The sequence below is a fragment of the Chlorocebus sabaeus genome, chromosome 26 (assembly GCF_047675955.1).
Source record: "Chlorocebus sabaeus isolate Y175 chromosome 26, mChlSab1.0.hap1, whole genome shotgun sequence".
NCBI lineage: Eukaryota > Metazoa > Chordata > Mammalia > Primates > Cercopithecidae > Chlorocebus > Chlorocebus sabaeus.
The window spans coordinates 50,155,986-50,176,615 of record NC_132929.1 but is presented as its reverse complement, the minus strand read 5'-3'; the positions used below and the strand labels follow the sequence as shown (position 1 = coordinate 50,176,615).

Genomic DNA, 20,630 nt, shown 5'->3' with positions numbered 1-20,630 from the left:
CCGAGCTCATCCACCCCCCGGGTCTGCCCCCGTTTACCGAAGGGCGAGGTCTAGGCGCTCGGCCCCGCGGCGGCTCCACCGCAGGTTCCTAGGTCCCCCTCACCCTGCCGCCAAGGTCCCCAAAACGGACTTCGTGCGCTTTGAGGTGTTACGGGGGCGCTGGAACACTGGCTCCGCTGGCCCTGCCAGGAGGCGGCGGCGAAGCAGGGAGCGACCCGGGATACGTTTCTCCGTTTCTCCGCTCGGCCTGCTCCCCGCCTCTGCTGGCCTCTGCCCTCGCTGGCTGCGTTCACGCGAGCCCACCCGAGCCCACCTGAGCCCACCTGAGCCGACAGTGGCGAGCTACGGTGACATCCGCGCGGCCGGACCTCTCGTCCAACTTCTGATCTTACTTCTTCCAGGCCTGGGACGGTGGTGGGTATAAGGGAAAGTGTTCCTACTTCCCAGGCCTGAGGCCTTAACCTTCCCCAGATCCCACTCCCTTTGAAACTCTCCGAGAGAGGTGGTTAGAGAACAAGCCCTACTAAATGCCTTCCTACAGCCTTACCCTCCGCACACCTTGCAAGCGAAGTTTGTTGTCCCCATGGTCAGAGGAGGAGACTGAGGCTCAGCGAGGTCACCCAGCTAGATTCCTGTCCTGCTGGAGTGCTGATCTCACCCTGGGCCCTGAGGCTCTGAGTTTGTTCCTTCCCTTTCCCAAGAATCGGCTGGCTTCCTTCTAGGAGGAAAGGCCTTTTTTTGTCCTTGGGCCTCTGAGCCCCCAAGGCTTGTGGCTTTTTCCTGGGAAAACTGCTACAGCTGTTTCCACGGTGGGCAGCCTTTCAGCCACACCTGGGTTCTTTGCTAAGAGTCCCGTTGAGAGGGAAGGGAGGTGGCGTAGGGGTGGTTGGGGGCTGGGAGGGGAGACTGGAGGGACAGTACGTTTTCCTCTAAGTGGAAGGCCTTTACAACTCGGAGCATTCTAATGGGTCAGTCACGAAGGGGAAGCGTATAATGTGTTGGCTGGCTTGATGACTGGGCTGGGGATGGGTGGGAGGGCAGGCTAGTTTGTGTTGCGGCTTCAGCTGCTCCCTCCCTCCCTCTCTCACAACTCCTTTAAAGTCCAGACTGCCCCTTTTGATAGCTGGTTGGTGGCAGGGAGCTCCTTCTACCCCGCACCCCACCCTATTCAAGGGTGAGTGCTGGGCTTGGGAGGTTGCTCCCCCCCACCTTCCTCCCCATCTCTCCTAGGCCTATTGGTGCTTCTGTCCCATGCTCACTTCACATAGATCTCTAGTTATCCTTGCTTCCTGTTTTCTTCCCTTTTTACCACTTCCTACACCCTCAGTAGCAACTCCTTATTTTATTAAACTCTTTTGTTACCGGTGGAGGGCGTGCAGGTTCTTGGTGTCTTGACAAAACGCACAACTTAAGGAAGGAATGAAGGGATTTATTGAAAATGAACTTATATGCCACAGTGTGGGAGCAGGCGGAGTGTAGGGGCTCAAAGGCCCTGTTACAAAATTGTGGGGTGTTTACCCCCTAGAGGATTCCATTGGCTACTTCAGATACACCTTATGTAAATGGAGAGGATGAAGTATTCAAGTTACATAGTCACACGCCCTATGGAGAGGATATTTCCTGTTATAGCTGAAGTGTGAATCAATCTTAGGTTCCCTGTCTCCCGACCCTATTTTCCTGCCTCATCTGCCCCTTCAAGAGATGTGATCCCCATAAATCTTTATGGGAGGCAGAGGGACCGATGGTCTTTTTTCTGTAACTGCTTCATGCTGGCTTGGGGCATAGTCCCTACCTATTGGGGATCACGGTAAATCTCCTACCACTGAATTTCTATAATCTTCATTTGATGTATTTCTCTATAGACCACAAGTGCCAGCAGCTGCACAGATACTTCTCTGTTTAGCCAGTTCTATTATAACTTTCACGAGAGAATTTAGGGTCTGTAGCCTTTAGAGTAGAATTTGCTATGGAACCTATCATGAAGGATGCATTTCTAATCATTGCTTCTTTTACTTTAAACCGTGGAAAAAGGACCTAACAAATGATGCCCTTTTAGAAGAGTGAAGGACTTCTGGCAATGTGCTCTTTAACCCACGATGTGGGTTATGTGGAGTGAATCAATTTTTTGTTTTTGACTGATTATGAGCTAATGCATTTACCACTAAAGTTTCTTACCCACATTGGGTCTTTATCCTTTATCCATGTATAAGGCTGGCTGCAAACTCCTTCACAAATAAAAGTGTACCCCATAAGTGCACATAACAGACCCCTTTTCCACTTCTATTGTTTGTAGAAGGCATAAGCAAGAAAAAATACTCAAAGATAAGAGTTTCATGACAGTAGAAGTCTTAATCTGTGAATTTGGGAAAAGCTGTTCACATCAATGATGCCATCTTCTTCTTGGTAGAAATTTCCCTGGTTAGTTTAACCTTAAGGGTCCCAATGGGTGCACAACTCCAAGAGCATGGAGGAACCCTTCTCAGTTGTGAGGTTATGAACCGAAAGTTCAAGGTCCTGAAGTTTTGCTATAGTATAGATGGCAAGGACAGTCTTTCTCTGATGTTTCCAGAAGATTCAAACCATAAGAAGCTTTTTTTAATCTGGTGAAAATACACTGTAGCATAATAATCTACTGTTATAACATCGGCCCTCTTGCATGGGAAAGTTTTTCTACAACCAGAAAACATGCATGGAAAATAACAATAGAATGAAATCCCTTTATAAAACCTTTAAATGGCTGACCAGATGACCAAATGTACCTGAAGCTTTGTTTTTCCAGGAATATGGGATCAAGCATTGGTTATAAACAATTTTCTGTTGTTGTTATTTAGTTTTTATTTCATAGTCATAAACTTTAACTCAACTCTGCAGTCCAGCTAGGCATGGAAGGGAACTGCAGTAGAGCACAAAGATACTGGGATACTGCGAGCAAATGGGGTGGAGGGTGCTGTCCTGAGCTACAGAAGGAATGGTCTGGTGGTTAAGACAAAATGTAACTCAAACTTATTAGAGTTATCTACAGTCAACAAATGCTGATCTTCTTCCTGGTCTTGCCATTCATGGATCCAAAGTGCTCCATGGTCTCCACAATATTCATACTTCTTTCACCTTGCCAAAGACCACATGCTTGCCATCCAACCACTCAGTCTTGGCAGTGCAGATGAAAAACTGGGAACCATTTGTGTTGGATCCAGCACTTGCCGTGGACAAGATGCCAGGACCTGTAAGCTTTAGGATAAAGTTCTCATCATCAAATTTTTCCCCGCAGAGGGACTTGCTGTAGCAGGACAAGCCGCGGACAACACCTCTCAGACACTGAGTTATAAAGGAAGGGCTTTATTCAGCTGAGAGCATCGGCAGGCTACTGCCTTAAAATCTGAGCTCCCCGAATGCACAATTTCTGTCCCTTTTAAGGGCTCACAACACTAAAGATTTCATATGAAAGGATCTTGATTGAGCAATCTAGGGGATATGTGACAGGGGTTTCATGCACTGGTAGTCAGAGAGAAACAGAACAGGGCAGGGAGTTTCACAATGTTCTTCTATACAATGCCTGGAATCTATGAATAACATCGGTTTCTAAGTTATGAATTGATTTTTAACTACCAGGTTTAGGCCAGGCAGGCTCAGGCCCGGTTTTGGGCCTGGTGCTGGGCTGCCTGTCTTTGGTTTCACTTCGTTGTTTTTTCTTAAAACAGGTACTAAGTATAAAACAATATAAAACAATATGAGAGGGTCTCTCTCTTTCCTCGTTGCCACCAGTGCCATTATGGCATATGAAGTCACCACCCTGACACATAAACCCTGGAATAATTCTGTGAAAGTAGGAATCATTATAACCAGATCCTTTCTCTCCAGTGCTCAGAGCACGAAAGTTTTCTGCTGTTTTTGGAATCTTGTCTGCAAACAGCTTGAAGAAGACGTGGCCCAAGGGCTTGCCATGACAGCGATATTGAAGAACACGGTGGGGTTGACCGTGGCTGATAGTACAGGGTTCCTGGTGGCAGTGATGGCATCTGCAAAGCCACAGGTTATAAACTAAACTACTTTAAACAATTTCTTTCTTTTTTTTTTTTTTTTGAGACGGAGTCTTGCTCTGTAGCCCGGGCTGGAGTGCAGTGGCCAGATCTCAGCTCACTGCAAGCTCCGCCTCCCGGGTTCACGCCATTCTCCTGCCTCAGCCTCCCAAGTAGCTGGGACTACAGGCGCCCGCCACCTCGCCCGGCTAGTTTTTTGTATTTTTAGTAGAGACGGGGTTTCACCGTGTTAGCCAGGATGGTCTCGATCTCCTGACCTTGTGATCCACCCGTCTCGGCCTCCCTAAGTGCTGGGATTACAGGCTTGAGCCACCGCGCCCGGCCAACAATTTCAGTATTAGCTGGTTTAACACGAAAGTCTGTTCTTGATAAGTAGTTAATTTTTTTGTTTGTTTGTTTTACGTGGGTTAGTAGCTTTATACAAGGAAATTTGGTCATTTCTGTGTTTACAATAACTTAACATAATAGCTATAATTGTGATTGGTAACATATACTTAGATATTAGAATTTTAGAAATCTCATACAATTTTGGAATATATATTAGTATTATTCACAAAAATCTAAAGAAGATTAAACATCATTTTGGCAATTCCCTGTGACTAAACATGTCAAATAATCCTGTTTACCTCTTTTCTGGGTGTTTTCAGGGGCCCTCTGATTCATCCAGGAAGCCAGGCATTAGGAACGACAATCTTGAAACTGAAGTTTGATTTTGGAATTCCAGATTACCATAAATTATTTATTTTGCCAAAATGATGACTTGGAAATTTTAAAGAAGCAAAAACTTCTTATAACCTTCTACAAGACAAACAAACAAAAAAAGCAAAACAAAACAAAAACCCAACCCAACACGTTCTACTGTTTTTATACATCTTGCATGTAAAACTGTTTCCAGTAGTCTTAATTCCATGTTATAATGGCGAATTTGTTTTTTTTTGAGGCAAAGTTTCACTCTGATTGCCCAGGTTGGAGTGCAATGGCATGATCTCGGCTCACTGCAACCTCTGCCTCCTGAGTTCAAATGATTCTTCTGCCTCAGCCTCCCCAGTAGCTGGGATTACAGGCATGCGCCACCATGCCCAACTAATTTTGTATTTTTACTAGAGATAGGGTTTCACCATGTTGGTCAGGCTAGTCTTGAACTCCTGACCTTAGGTGATCCACCCACCTCAGCCTCCCCAAATGCTGGGATTACAGGTGTGAGCCACCACGACTGGCCTATAATGGCGAATTTTAACATAAAACCTGGTAAGTTAGGCCAGGTAAGGTGGCTCACGCCTGTAATCCCAGCACTTTGGGAGGCCAAGGCAGGTGGATCATGAGGTCAGGAGTTCAAGACCAGCCTAGGCAAGATGGTGAAACCCCGTCTCTACTAAAAATACAAAAAAAAAAAAAAAAGTTAGCCAGGTGTGGTGGCAGGTGTCTGTAATTCCAGCTACTCAGGAGGCTGGGGCAGAGAATTGCTTGAAACTGGGAGATGGAGACTGTGGGTGAGCTGAGATTGCACCACTGCACTCCAGCCTGGGGGACAGAGCGAGACTCTGTCTAAAAAAAAAAAAAAAAAAAAAAACAAAACAAAACTGGTAAGCTAAGTTCTGATAAGGTTTGACCACTTCCAGCACAGCTAGGGGAATGGCCAACTCCATATGTCCCCAGGCCTTACCTAGCTGGAAAGCAGTCAAGTTCAACAATTTTCAAAAGCCAAAGAAGCAGTTTATCACGTTAGAGGATTTAGCAAACCTAGTATTTGAACATAATGTACACCACATGTTTACATTTTGAAGACAATTGTATTTTTCCAATAATCTTGAAAACTGTCTTTATTTCACAAATATTGCTAAAGTCACGGGAACTAAAAGGCATTACACTTTCTACTTTTCTGACAAAATATTTGACCTAAGCTCTTATTAAACCAATTAATTTAAAATTTTACAGAGGAAATATACAGTGACTTTTACTTTATATTTAACCAGTTTGCAGAGAGAGAGAAAGAGCCCAGAGACTGACTCATAAGAAATTCTTATCCTTTTGCCGGCATGCCAGATTTCTGGGTTCTCTCTTTCACACACATCCATGTGAAGAGACCACCAAACAGGCTTTGTGTGAGCAACAAAGCTTTTTAATCACCTGGGTGCAGGCGGGCTGAGTCCGAAAAGAGTCAGTGAAGGGAGATGGGGATGGGGCTGTTTTATAGGATTTGGGTAGGTAATGGAAAATTACAGTCAAAGGAATTGTTATCTGGCTGGCAGGGGCAGGGGACACAAAGGTGCTCAGTGGGGGAGCTTTTGAGCCAGGATGAGCAGGAGAAGGAATTTCACAAGGTAATGTCATCAGTTAAGGCAGGAATAGGCCATTTTCACTTCTTTTGTGATTATTCAATTACTTCAGGCCATCTGGATGTAGGTCACAGGGGATATGATGGCTTAGCTTGGACTCAGAGGCCTGACATTCCTGTCTTCTTATATTAATAAGAAAAATAACATAAAATAGTGTTGAAGTGTTGGGGCAGCAAAAATTTTGGGGGTGGTATGGAGAGAGAATGGGCGATGTTTCTCATGACTGCTTTGAGCAGGATTAGGGGCAGCGTGGGAACCTGGAGTGGGAGAGATTAATCTGGAGGAAGGTTTCGTGATAAGGGGTGATTTGCGGAGTTGTTAAAAGGAGCATTTGTCATATAGAATGATTGGTGATGGTCTGGATGCGGTTTTGTATGAATTGAAAACCTACACAGAAGACACAAGGTCCAAATAAGAAAAGGAGAAAAACAGGTATTAAAGAACTAAGAATTGGGAGGACCCATGACATCCAGTCAGAGTGCCCAAGGGGGTTCAGTGTAATTACTTGTTTGTTTGATGAATTTTTGGGCTCTATTTTTGACAGAAGTCTTTTTTTTTTTTTAAAGTTGGAGCCTGAGCTTGGTGAGGTGTGTTTTTAAAAGACCATTAGTGTCCGTTTTACCTTTCCTGAAGATTGAGGATGGTAAGGGATATGAAGGTTTCACTGAATACCAAAAGCCTGAGAAACTGCTTGGGTGATTTGACTAATAAAGGCCAGCCTGTTATCAGACTATATAGAGGTAGGAAGGCCAAACCAAGGAATTATGTCTGACAGAAGGGAAGAAATGACCGTGGTGGCCTTTTCAGATCCTGTGGGAAAGGTCTCTACCCATCCAGTGAAAGTGTCTACCCAGACCAATAGGTATTTTAGTTTCCTGACTCAGGGTACGTGAGTAAAGTCAATTTGCCAGTCCTGGGCAGGGGCAAATCCCCAAGCTTGATGTGTAGGTAAGGGAGGGGGCCTGAACAATCCCTGAGGGGCAGTAGAATAGCAGATGGAACACTGAGAAGTGATTTCCTTGAGGATAGATTTCCATGATGGAAAGAAAATGAGAGGTTCTAAGAGGCAAGCTAGTGGCTTGTAACCTACATGGAAGAGGTTATGAAATGACGACAGAATAGGATGGGCCTGTGAGGTTGGAAGGAGATATTTTCCTTGGTGTAAGAACCATTTGCCTTGTGTGGGAAGAGATTGATAGGTGGAAGTTTCAGTGGGGAAGTAGGTGGGAGGGACTGATGAGAAAGAGAAAAACTGGCCTAGAGGGACAGAAGTTGGAATGCTAGCTGCTTCTTTAGCTACCTTATCAGCATAAGCATTGCCTTGAGCAATGCGATCTGATGCCTTTTGATGGCACTTGCAGTGAATGACTTCATCTTCCTTCAGAAGTAAAGCAACTTTGAGAAGAATTTTTATTAAAGAGGCATTAATGATGGAGGACCCTTGTGTAGTGAGGATACCTCTTTCAGCACATATAAGTATGGTGGTGCAGGATATGGAAAGCATATTTAGAGTCAGTATAAATATTGACATGTACTTCCTTTGCAAGAGTGAGGGCTCGAGTTAAGACAATGAGTTTGGCTTGCTGAGAGGTAGTGCAGGGGGGCAGAAAGTATATGCATCAAGTGTGGGGAAGAAAATAGATTTTGGAAGTTATGAGAACTATAGAGAGTGAGTTGAGCACAGTTTGTGATTTTGAGGGCCTCTAAAAGTATTAAAGCAGCGACAGCCACCACACACAGACATGAGGGCTAGGCTAAAACAGTAAGGTCAAGTTGTTTGGACAGAAAGGCTACAGGGTGTGGTCCTGGCTCTTGTGTAAGAATTCCACCCACACAGCCCTGCACTTCAACCGTGTGTAATGAAAAAACGTTGGGATGAGTTAGGGAGAGCTAGTGTGGGAGCAGCTTCTAGGGCTGTTTTTAAGGAACAGAAAGAGGAGTGGCAAAAGGTTTTAGGATCTATGGGGTCAGCTAGGTTTGCTTTTGTGAGTTTATATAATGGTTTAGTCAGGATGGTAAAACTAGGTATCCAAAGGTAGAGTATCTAACCATGCCTAGGAAGGAAAGGAGTTGTTGTTTTGTAGAAAGGGTTGGGGTTTGGGAGATTAGCTGGACATGATCAGCAGGGAGAGCACGTGTGTTTTTATGAAGAATTATGTCAAGATAGGTAACAGATGAGGAAGAAATTTGGGCTTAACTGAAGAAATGGGGGCTGTCTGTGAAGCCTTGTGGCAGTACAGCCCAGGTAATTTGCTGAGCCTGATGGGTGTCAGGCTCAGTCCAAGTGAAAGCAAAGAGAGGCTGGGATGAAGGGTGCAAAGGAATAGCAAAGAAAGCATGTTTGAGATCCAGAACAGAATACTGGGTTGTAGAGGGAGGTATTGAGGACAGGAGAGTGTATGGGTTTGGCACCACGGGGTGAATAGGCAAAACAATTTGGTTGATAAGGTGCAGATCCTGAACTAACCTATAAGGCTTGTCTGGTTTTTGGACAGGTAAAATGGGGGAATTGTAAGGAGAGTTTATAGACTTTAAAAGGCCATGCTGTAACAGGCGAGTGATAACAGGCTTTAATCCTTTTAAAACATGCTGTGGGATGGGATATTGGTGGGTGTTGAGCCAGGTAGGGGTGATTAGGTTTTAATGGGATGGTAAGGGGTGCATGATCAGTCACCAAGGAGGGAGTAGAGGTGTCCCATACCTGTGGATTAAGGTGGGGAGATACAAGGGGAGGATGTGAAGGAGGCTTTGAACTGGGGAAAAGGGCAGCAACAAGGTGTGGCTGTAGCCTAAGAATAGTCAGGGATGCAGATAATTTAGTTAAAATGCCTAGACCTAATAAGGCAACTGGGCAGGTGGGGAGTCCCAAAAGGACTAAAAAGGAGTGCATAAAAGAATATTGTCCAAGTTGGCACCAGAGTTGGGGAGTTTTAAGAGGTTTAGAAGCCTGGCCATCAATACCCACAACAGTTATGGAGGCAAAGGAAACAGGTCCTTGAAAAGAAGGTAATGTGGAGTTGGTGGCCTCCATATTGATTAAGAAGGGGATGGACTTACCCTCCACTGTAAGAGTTACCTAAAGCATCTGTGATTGTCCAGGAGGCTTCTGAGGCGATGGGGCAGCATCAGTCTTCAGCCGCTAAGCCGAGAAGATCTGGGAAGAAGTCAGTCAGAGAGCCTTGGGCCAGAGTTCCAGGGGCTCTGGGAGTGGCTGCTGGGCGAGTTGGACAGTCTGATTTCCAGTGGGGTCCTGCACAGATGGGATATGGCTTAGGAGGATTCCCAGGCTGCGGGCAATACTTGGCCCAGTGGCCAGATTTCTGGCACTTGAAGCAAGATCCTGGGGTGGGCGGTCCTGGAAGAACGCCTGGTCACTGTGGTTCAGGCGTTTTGAAGTTCTTGTGTGCTGGAGATGCAGCTGGGTTTTATCTCACAGCAGAGACAAGTAATTTTAACTCAGAAATGCACTGCCTTCTGGCTGCCTCCTCTCTATTATTGTACACTTTGAAGGCAAGGTTAATTAATTCCTGTTGTGAGGTTTGAGGCGGGATTCTAATTTTTGAAGCTTTTTTCTAATGTCAGGGGCTGACTGGGTGATAAAATGCATATGGAGAATAAGATGGCCTTCTGATCCTTTAGGGTCTAGGGTTGTAAAGCGTCCCAGGGTTGCTGCCAAATAAGCCATAAACTGGGGCGGGTTTTTATATTTGATGAAAAAGAGCCTAAATGCCAACTGATTTTGGAGAGGTTGGATAAAGAAAAAGGGCATTAACCTTGACTATGCCTTTAGCTCCAGCCACCTTTTTAAGAGGAAATTGTTGGGCAGGTTGGGGAGGGCCAGTCATGGAATGAAACTGTAAGCTGGACTGGGTGTGGGGAGAGGAGGTGATAGAAGGATTACAGGGTGGAGGAGCAGAGCTGAAGAAGAATTGGAGCCTGATTCAGCCTGGCTGGGGAGCGACCTGAGGAGCAGTCTGGGGATAAGGGGAGAGGTCAGATGGGTTGGTAGAAAAGGAAGATCGGAAAGACTCAGCAACACTTGGGGTTGGGACTGAGGGGACAGGCAGGAGGGAAAGAAGGAAAATTTGGGATGAGATGCATTGGAAACAGAGACTAGGGAGGGACCAATGTGTAAAAGAATGCCTGGACGTCAGGCACCTCAGACCATTTGCCCATTTTACAACAAGAATTATCTAGATCTTGTAGGATGGAGAAATGGAAAGTGCCATTTTCTGGCTATTTGGAACCATTGTCAAGTTTGTATTGGGGTTAAGTGGCATTACAGAAGAAAATAAGGTGTTTAGGTTTTAGGTCATGTGTGAGTTGAAGAGGTTTTAAGTTCTTGAGAACACAGGCTAAGCGAGAAGAGGGAGGAATGAAAGGTGGAAGGTTGCCCATAGTGAAGGAGGCAAGCCCAGAGAAAAGAGAGGGTAGAGACAGGGAGAGAAGGGATGGGGGGTTTGCCCCCCAGGAAAGTGGAGAGAAAAGAGAGGGTAGAGACATGGAGAGAAGGGGTGAGGGGTGCTTGCCCCTCCAGGAAAGTGGAGAGAAAAGAGAGGGTAGAGACACGGAGAGAAGGGGTGGGGGTTGCTTGCCCCAAAAATAGTGGTGCTTGCCACTAAGGGTGAAGGATCTAGGCAGGTGTCCCCACGGTGATCGGACACCTCTGAAACATGGGGGTATAATCAAGCATCTGTCCCCACAGTGATTAAACACTAAGGGAAGACTTAGTCACGAGTCTGTGACTGGCACCAGGGTTTTGATTTCACGGATAAAATGTGTCTCCTCTGTCTCTACCAGAAAAGAAAAGGAACTGAAATTAAGAGAAGAGAGAGATTAAAAGATGGCGCCAAGATTGAACAGAGAGAGAAGTTGAGGGATAGTGAGAAAGGCTAGAGAAGAGAGTAAAAAGAGGCCGCTTACTGGATTTAAAATTGGTGAGATGTTCCCTGAGCTGTTTGGTCTGAGAACCTGAGGTCTTAGGTGGATCTTTCTCATGGAGCAAAGAACAGGAGGACAGGGGATTGATCTCCCAAGGGAGGTCCCCCCATCCGAGTCACAGCACCAAATTTCACGTGCATCCATGTGAAGAGACCACCAGACAAGCTTTGTGTGAGCAATAAAACTTTTTAATCACCTGGGTGCAGGCGGGCTGAGTCCGAAAAGAGAGTCAGCCAAGGGAGATAAGGGTGGGGCTGTTTTATAGGATTTGGGTATGTAATGGAAAATTACTGTCAAAGGGGGTTGCTCTTTGGCTGGCAGGGGTGGGGGGTCACAAGGTGCTCAGTGGGGGAACTTTTGAGCCAGGATGAGCTAGGAGAAGAAATTTCACAAGGTAAAGTTATCAGTTAAGGCAGGAATAGGCCATTTTCACTTATTTTGTGATTCTTCAGTTACTTCAGGCCATCTGGATGTATATGTCCAGGTCACAGGGGATATGATGGCTTAGCTTGGGCTCAGAGGCCTGACACTCTCCCTGAGTGGCCCTAGGGACCCTGCTTGACTGTATGCAAACAAACACATTGCAATGAATTAAGAATATTCATAAATAGCTTACAAATTTTGGAGAAACTAGGCAGAGAGAGAGAAATATGACTAAAATTCTATTTGTGATGGTAAACTCAATACACTTAAAGTATCAGGAAGCCTAAAATCCAAAAAGTTAGTTTAAGGCTAAAAAAGCTAGTATGCCCCATTAATTCCTGCAGGCCCAACAAAGGTAGCTTAGGAATTCCAGATAAATGAATGAATGATTACTTGCTAGAAATGCATAGGACCACAGAACTAAATGAAAACCTTCCGCTAGGAACTAAGAAAAATCATGGTTTTATGTACATGCATACACAAGCAAAGTCAGAGGAGAATAAACAGCAAACAAATGAAAACTAGAAGCAAAAACAAATAAGCAGGAAACCAACCCTAATTTTTCCTATTCAATTTACCCTGGAGGCTGCAGTGTTACCTAAGGCCCTCAAAAACCAACATAATGAATATTTTATTCCTGATACACAATTCAGTATCCTTAAGTTCACTAATATTTTCATACATCATGTGCAATTAACAAATTCACTTTAGGCATATGACCAATAAGTACTACAGCACTATCCATGCAAAACAGTAAACATAGTATGAAGCAATGCAAGCATGTATGTTGAATTTGGCTCCACACTAAATCCAGCTTCATGCTTAACTATATTAAAAAAAGAGTTGCCAAACTGCTGATGCATTTTTACAAAACTTCTTGCTTTAATCAAGACTAAGAGCTTTAACTATAAAAATGTTAGTTAGCCAAATGTTTCCAATTCTTTATCAGGTTTTAAAGGATATTTTATTATTTAAACTTTTCCACATCTTTCTCCCCTTTTTAATGGTACCTTACTACATTGTTTCATAAATAACCTTTTCAAAACTGTAACTTGAACTAACTTTTAGATAACTTCTGAATTAGACAAAATTATTCTTTTCTTTTTTTTTTAACTAATAACCCTTTTGGGCACATTTTGTATACAGAATTACGTATTAACTGGAAACCTTATCCTTAGTAATGTAAAACTTTAGTGAAACCCTAAAAAACAAGAAATCCTGAACTCTCAGATATGGGCATTTATAGATAAGAACAATTCCACAATTTTAGAAACATAGTTCCCCATATCACAACCCTTTCTTACTTGGAAATGACCCAGATATTAAATGAGCACCAAAAATAACTTTAAGATTTTAATTTACACAAAAAGTTTACCTAAAGCATTTATCCCATTCAGTGTACTCAATTTTTACTTTTAACAAGGGAGACATGAAACACTAATTAACATATGTAAAATGAACATTGGTTTGGTCCTGAAAGGTGGGAAAACTCAGGGCAAGGAGTGGGCTTGGGGGCTTTCAGATCACAGGTGGGAGACAAACGTTTGCATTCTTTTGAGTTTCCGATTAGCCTTTCCAAAGGAACCAATCAGATATGCATTTATCTCAAGGAGACTTTGAATGGAATGGGAGGCAGGCTCGCCCCAAGCAGCTCCCAGGTTGAATTAGCACTGACATTTAAAAATATCTAGTGGTGGCTCACGCCTGTAATCCCAGCACTTTGGGAGGCTGAGATGGGCGGATCACGAGGTCAGGAGATCGAGACCATCCTGGTTAACATGGTGAAACCCCATCTCTATTAAAACATAGAAAAAATTAGCCAGGTGTGGTGGTGGGCACCTGTGGTCCCAGCTACTCAGGAGGCTGAGGCAGGAGAACAGCAAGAACCCAGGAGGCAGAGCTTGCAGTGAGCCAAGATCATGCCACTGCACTCCAGCCTGGGTGACGGAGCAAGACTCTGTCTCAAAAACAAACAAACAAACAAACAAACAAACAAAAAAACTAGTGGTGGCTCATGCCTGTAATCCCAGTGCTTTGGGAGGCTAAGGCAGGCAGATCACAAGGTCAGGAGTTCGAGACCAGCCTGGCCAACATTGTGAAACCTCATTTCTATTAACAAATTTAAAAATTAGCTGGGCGTGGTGGCACGTGCCTGTAGTCCCAGCTACTCAGGAGGCCGAGGCAGGAGAATTGCTTGAATCTGGGAGGTGGAGGTTACAGTGAGCCGAGACTGTGTCACTGCACTCCAGCCTGGGTGACAGAATGAGACTGTCTCAAAAAGCAAAACAAAACAAAACAAAACAAAAAAACTAGCAAAGACAAACATAAAATTCAGACAAAATGTATAGTGATAATACTGAAGGCATTTCTATTTTTATTCTACCAATAATTTTAAAGCTAGCTTGTTTAGTAAAGTTATACTTTAAGTCACATGAACTTGAAAATTGCTTAGACTTATTTACTTAATTTATGAGCGCTCTTTTACGTATGAGGCAATTTGGTAGACACAACATATAACAATAAGTGTACATACAAATAAACACATCTAGACGTGTATACACACACATAAACAAAGATTCAATAGCTTGGAACCTTAGCCATGAGATAGCAATACGAGCTTGCCGGGTTTTGCCCCAATAGATAATCCAATGAAGGCTGTGAACTGAAATTTTGGGTAAAGCAGTCTGCATGGCAGTTTGATTTTTAAAGGCCAGACCTCCCAAGACTTCAAAGGAGGGTGTCACGTGTTAACCAGGCCCCCTGCTTAGAGCTGCTGCACAAAAGCCTGGATACATGCAATGCTATTTCACTTTCCAATTCAGCAGTATACTTCAGATTCCAAAAAGCATTGCAACTGTGAGAGAAAATTCTAAGGAGGGCTAGACCTCAGAACCTCTGCCAACAGCATCCTCTTTGGAGTGGTTGGGGTCCAATCTTAGAGTCCCAGATATCTCTGGCTTTAGGTGGGCATCACACGCAGGTTTTCTCCTCCAGAGCGTACTATGAGCTTTATAAGAATAGCCATGAACTGTAATGTGAACTGGATGCCGCGTGAGCTTTTTTTGTCCTTAGCTAGTTGAGTACTATGAGGGAAGAATTTAGCATAAGAAAAGAAGGTTTAAGCCTCCAGAAACGTGTACGAGTTTGCTTGGAGCAGCACCTCATGTAGGGATCAGGAACCACAGGCAAAAAGATTTTTTAAAAAAGTCCTTCCTGCTTTGGGACAGGGCAATTATCTCCTTTCATTCCTAGGTCTTCAGGCAGTACTGGGGAGTGACCCCAGCCTCAATTTCCAAGGAGCTACAAACAGCCGCTGAAAGACTGAAAAAGAAAGACAGGAAAAAAAAGAAAAAAAAAATCAAAAAGACCCAGGTCCCTTAAGCGAAACGGGCGGTGGCAGTCAGGCTGCTTCTCCACATGGAAACCCCTTAGTTTCACCGGCCGCGGCCAGAAATCTGCCCTGTTTAGGTGCTGCCCAGCCAGGGTCTCAAGTTGGAACGGAAAAGAGAAAGAGAGGAGAGAGGTCCTGTATGGAGCAGAAAGGAAAGGGAGAAAAACGAATCTCAGACTTTGGGCTTACCTCTTCCTCCTGGCTGGCTGGCCAAAATATGTGTTACCAGTGCAGAGTGTCCAGGTTCTTGGTGTCTTGAACAAAGAATTCGACAAAATGCACAAACAAAGCAAGGAAGGGATGAAGGGATTTATTGAACATGAAAGTGCACTCCACAGTGTGGGAGGGGCCTGAGCATAGGAGCTCAAGGGCCCCTTTACAGAATTTTTGGGAGTTTAAATACCCCTTAGAGCATTCCATTGATTAATTCGGTATGCCTTATGTAAATGGAGAGGATGAAGTAAAGTTACAGTAAAGTCGTGATCGTACCACTGCACTCCAGCCTGGTTAACAGCATAGCCCTATGGAGAGGATATTTCCTGTCACAGCTCAGGTGTGAATTGGCCTTATGTCCCTGCCCCCAGACCCTATGTTCCTGCATCACTTTGTGTTTTCTGAGTCACTTCCATCTGAATCTTGCAACATGTCCCTGTAGTCTGTAGTTGATGTTATTTCCCCATTTTACAGATGGGGAAACTGAGGCCCAGTGAGAAGAAGGGTCTTGTCAATGTCACACAACTCATGGGAGCAAAGCCATGGCGGGAACTGGAATTGTCTGACTTCCAGCTCTGTATGTCATTATACTTGAACTTATAGCTAATAAACAATAAACTTCTGAATAAATGTGAGGAATTTAAAATACAATGTTTGTGGGTTTTTTTCCTAACACAAAGGCTGTTCTTGTTTTATATAGAGCAATTTAGAAAATACAGAGAAACACTAATGAAAAATTGAAGTCAGATACAATAAATTCCAATTGATTTAATATTTAAGTATCATTAAGTATGTGAATATACTATATATGCTGCTTGTGTTGTCTCACAACAATATATCAAGGAATTCTTTCCTTTTTTCTCTCTGTAATATAGAATTATTTTATTTTTTAATTTAAGAGAAAGTGCTATTCAGTGGTTCTCAGACTTTTCTGGGGAAAGATCCCATTTCGTTTATTTGTATCTTCTTCCTTTTTCTTGATCTATCGTATTAATATTTATTTTTTTTGAAACAGGGTCTTGCTCTGTCTCCCAGGGTGGAGTACAGTGGTGCCATCATAGCTCACTGTAGTCTTGAATTCCTGGGCTCAAGTGATCTTCCCTCTCCCTCCTCGGCCTCCCAGAGTCCTGGGATGACAGCCACTGTGCCTGGCCTCTAATATAATTTTAAAAGGCAGCATAGTAGTCCACAGTATGGACTTTTTTTTTTTTTTTTTTCAGCTGGTTCTTAAAGTGAACATACAACCTACTCTTGACTTTTTTGCTGTTAGACATGAGGCTGCAATGGACATCCTCATCCATCAAGCATCGTTGCTGATGTCAGATCATTGCCTTGGGCTAGATTCCCAGAAGTGGAATTGATCATGATAACAGCAGTTCAAGGGCTTGGCTGAACTGGGTTAGGGGTATGGAGCTAGTTAGTGCAAAGACATGTGGTAGCTCGAAAAACACTGAGGGGATTTTCTGGGAGGCCACAGAACAAGTGAAGGCCTGTGACTCGTCAAGGTAGGCCCAGGCTTTCTGGCTCAGTGGTTAAAGAAGTACTATGAGGGGAGAGAGAGAGACAGAGAGAACGCGTACACATGTGAGCACACTTGGCTTGTATCTGTATGTTTTTATGATATTTTGCCTAAAAGTATATCTTAAATTTTCTTAGACAAAAGGCAGAGGCAAGCAAGAAGTGGAATTTTCTGTTGTTTTTTAGTAGTTGTATTTTTATTTCTTATTTTTTGCTTAAACAACAGAATTTTCTGGCAGTTCTGGAAACTAGAAGTCAGAGATCAAGGTTTTGGCTGAGTTGCTTGCTTTCTTCTGAGGCCTTTCTCCTTGGACTTAGATGCCATCTTCTCCCCGTGTGTTGACATGGTCTTTCCTCTGTGTGTATCTGTGTCCTCATCTCTTCATGTAAGAACACCAGTCATATGTCACAGTTGTATTTGGCTAGGTACAGTGGCTCACACCTACCATCCCAGCACTTTGGGAGGCTGAGGTGGGAGGATCTCTTGAGCCCAGGAGTTTGAGACCAGCCTGGGCAACATGGCAAAACCTCATCTCTACAAAAAGCACAAAAATTAGCAAGGCCTGGTGGTGCCTGTAGTCCCAGTTACTTGGCTGGGCTGAGGTGAGATGATCACTTGAGCCTGGGAGGTCAGGGCTGCAGTGAGTCATGATCACACCACTGCACTCCAGCCTGGTTAACAGAGACCCTGTCTCAAAACAACAATAACAACAAAACCCCAGTTGTATTTAATAGAGACTGTCTGCAAAGCGATTTGCAAGCCCTTCTCCCCTGCCTGTATGTTGGGGCCTGATGTTTTACTGAAGTTTTATTTTAATAGAGACAAAGTGTGTTGCTGGGTGACTGCTGACTCTTAGGGGCAGGGTGGCCACTCCCTGAATTTCAGCTGTAGAGTCTGATGGGGATTTGGCTTGGAATATGGCCTACCTTGCAAGCTATAGTGAGTCACTCCAGCAGTGACATGAAAGTGTGCCATGGTTCTGAGCTCTGTGGATGGGTGAGAAGCTGGGGCTGCTGTGGGTATGGACAAAGGAAGAATGTGCCAGGAGTGAGGACTTACTGGTCCGCGGAAGTCTCTGGGGTGGGCTTTGGGCTGGCCCTGGGGATGTGCTGTGGGACAGCAGAAACAGTGATCATAAAGCTGTCACTTGTAGAATGTTTAACAAAGGTCACATCCATATACTTCCTATCATCTTGTCCTTCAGCAACGCTCTGAGACAGGTACTGTATTTGTCTCCATTTTACAGAAGAGGAAACTGAGACTCAGAGGGGTTAAGGGCCTTGACTCAGGTCCCACAGTCAGCAAGTTGTGGAACTGTGAGGCGGCTGTGCTGAGCCTGTATCCATAGCTCTCCTTGGATCCTTCCATCAGCACCTCTCCTCCACCCCTCCAGGGAGAAGCTCGGCAACGTGGAGTCGGTTTATGTCATCGATCCTGAAGATGTGGCCCTTCTCTTTAAGTCCGAGGGCCCCAACCCAGAACGATTCCTCATCCCGCCCTGGGTCGCCTATCACCAATATTACCAGAGACCCATAGGAGTCCTGTTGAAGTGAGTCCTGGGCCATCTCCCAGGGACTGGAGGGAGGTGGTGGGAAGCTGTGGAGAGGGCAGAGGCTGGGGGTGAGAGACTGAGGCCAGGCTTGCCCTGTGCCTCCTAGCAGGGCCTCTAGGTGAATTCCTGTCATTTTCCTACCTCCCTAAAACAAATGATGGTGATGATGATGATAATGATGAATTGCTCTGCCAGCCTTCAGGGAAATGGTCATGCTGAAGATCCTAATGAATAATTAAAGATGTGGCAAAGTTCTCACTATTGGTTTGCTCACTGAGTCCCACCTTACTGAGCATCCTCGATGAGTCAGGACTTGTGCCAGGAACTGGAGATACAGTGACAAATAGAGCAGGGACCTGCCACTGTGAGTCCCATACAGGCTAAAGGGGCAGTGAGACATTTGTCCTACATGGGGACAGATCGGTGTATTTAAGTGTAGTGGATACCGTTTTCTACCAAATTGTTCATAATTTTTTTTTTTTTTTTTTTTTTTTGAGATGGGGTCTCATTGTGTCACCCAGGCTGGAGTGCAGTGGTTTGATCATGGCTCACTGCAGCCTCTGCCTCCCTGGCACAGGTGATCCTCCCACCTCAGCCTCCCGAGTAGCTGGGATTACAGGTGCGTGACCACACCCAGTCAATTTTTACATTTTTAGTACAGATGGGATTTTGCCATGTTGCCCAGGCTGGTCTCGAACTTCTGGGCTCAAGCAATCCTCCCGCTTCAGCCTCCCAAAGTGCTAGGATTATAGGCATGAGCCACCACACTCACCCCATCAAAAATGGAAACTGCAGGGCAGGGCGCAGTGGCTCATGCCTGTAATCCCAGAACTCTGGGAGGCCAAAGCAGACAGATTTCTTGAGCTCAGGAGTTCAAGACCACCCTAGGCAACACAGTGAGACCCCGTCTCTACAAAAAATAAAAAATAAAAAATTAGCCGATGTGGTGGCACATGCCTGTGTTCCCAGCTACTTGGGAGGCTGAGGTCAGAGAACTACTTGAGCCCAGGAAGCAGAGGTTGCTATGAGGAGAGATTGCACCATTGCACTCCAGGCTGGGTGACAGAGCCGGATCCTGTCTCAAAAAAAAAGAAAAGGTAAAATGTAACCATATCAAGTGTGAGTGAGGCTACAGAGCAACTGGGGCTCTCATCTATTGCTGGTGGGAGTGTAGACTGGAGCCACTACTTTGGAAAATAGTTGGACATTTTCTCCTGAAATGGAATATTTGCATACCTGTGACATAGCAGTTTGATTTCAGGGATATACTCCAAAGAGTATCCCTGCTTTGGGGAATGTGTAGTAGAATGTTTGCAGTAGTACTGTTCATGATATTAAAAACCAGAAAGCTACTGAAATGCCCAATAGGATTGTAAGTGAGCGAATTGTGGTACACACCAGTCAAAATGAAGGGACCCAGTCTCCCACAGCAATACAGATGGTATTTAGAACGGTACAACTAAGTGAAAAAAGCAAGTCTGACAAAGCATGACAGCTTTTCTTTTCTTTTCTTTTCTTTTTTTGATGTGGAGTCTTGCTCTGTCACCCAGGCTGGAGTGCAATGGTGCGATCTTGGCTCACTCCAACCTCCGTCTCCCGGGTTCAAGTGATTCTCTTGCCTCAGCCTCCTGAGTAGCTGGAATCATAGACACCCACCACCATGCCCAGCTAATTTTTGTATTTTCAGTAGAGATGGGGTTTCACCATGTTGGCCAGGCTGGTCTCGAACTCCTGACCTCAGGTGATCCACCTGCCTCAGCCTCCCAAAGTGCTGGGATTACAGGCGTGAGCCACCGCGCCCGACCGACAGTGTTTTAAAAGAAGTTAAACACAAGTATATATTTTGTAATAGTACCTTTTAGGAATAAATGGAGAACAGATAAAATTAGACACAAACGACAGCAAGGGGTTCTGGTGGGTGGTCTCCTTAGAAGGGAATGAAGGGTGTGGAAGAACCAGGAGGGCAAGTGTCAGTTACTGTCAAGTTCCTAGTTTCTGTGGTGGGTAGTAAGTTTATGATAACATTCTTATCAACAAAACACCCCTAAGTCATGAAGAGGACTTTGCATGGATTGATGAATTTCAAAAGTGTGTCATGAATTAAGGTTTATTATGACCAACCCAGTTCTGGGCACCTGAGGTCCCCCTGAGGCGGAAGTGAGTAATGGGATGTGTTGGGGGTGCAGAGGAGGAGAGGCTGGTCAATTTTGTTTGTGCA

General features: G+C 44.7%; 1 protein-coding gene and 1 long non-coding RNA gene across 2 annotated transcripts in view; one reads left to right on the top strand and one right to left on the bottom strand.

Annotated features, from left to right (window-relative positions):
• LOC140710488 (uncharacterized) overlaps positions 1–18,100 on the bottom strand; it is a 28,191-nt gene extending 10,091 nt beyond the window's left edge. The window contains exon 1 of the long non-coding RNA XR_012091542.1: positions 324–18,100. This is a non-coding gene — a long non-coding RNA (uncharacterized lncRNA). The remainder of the gene's footprint in view (positions 1–323) is intronic.
• CYP11A1 (cytochrome P450 family 11 subfamily A member 1) overlaps positions 1–20,630 on the top strand; it is a 30,070-nt gene that overhangs the window by 1,582 nt on the left and 7,858 nt on the right. The window contains exon 2 of the mRNA XM_008015896.3: positions 18,254–18,409. Within this exon, the coding sequence (XP_008014087.2) occupies positions 18,254–18,409 (156 nt within the window). The remainder of the gene's footprint in view (positions 1–18,253; positions 18,410–20,630) is intronic.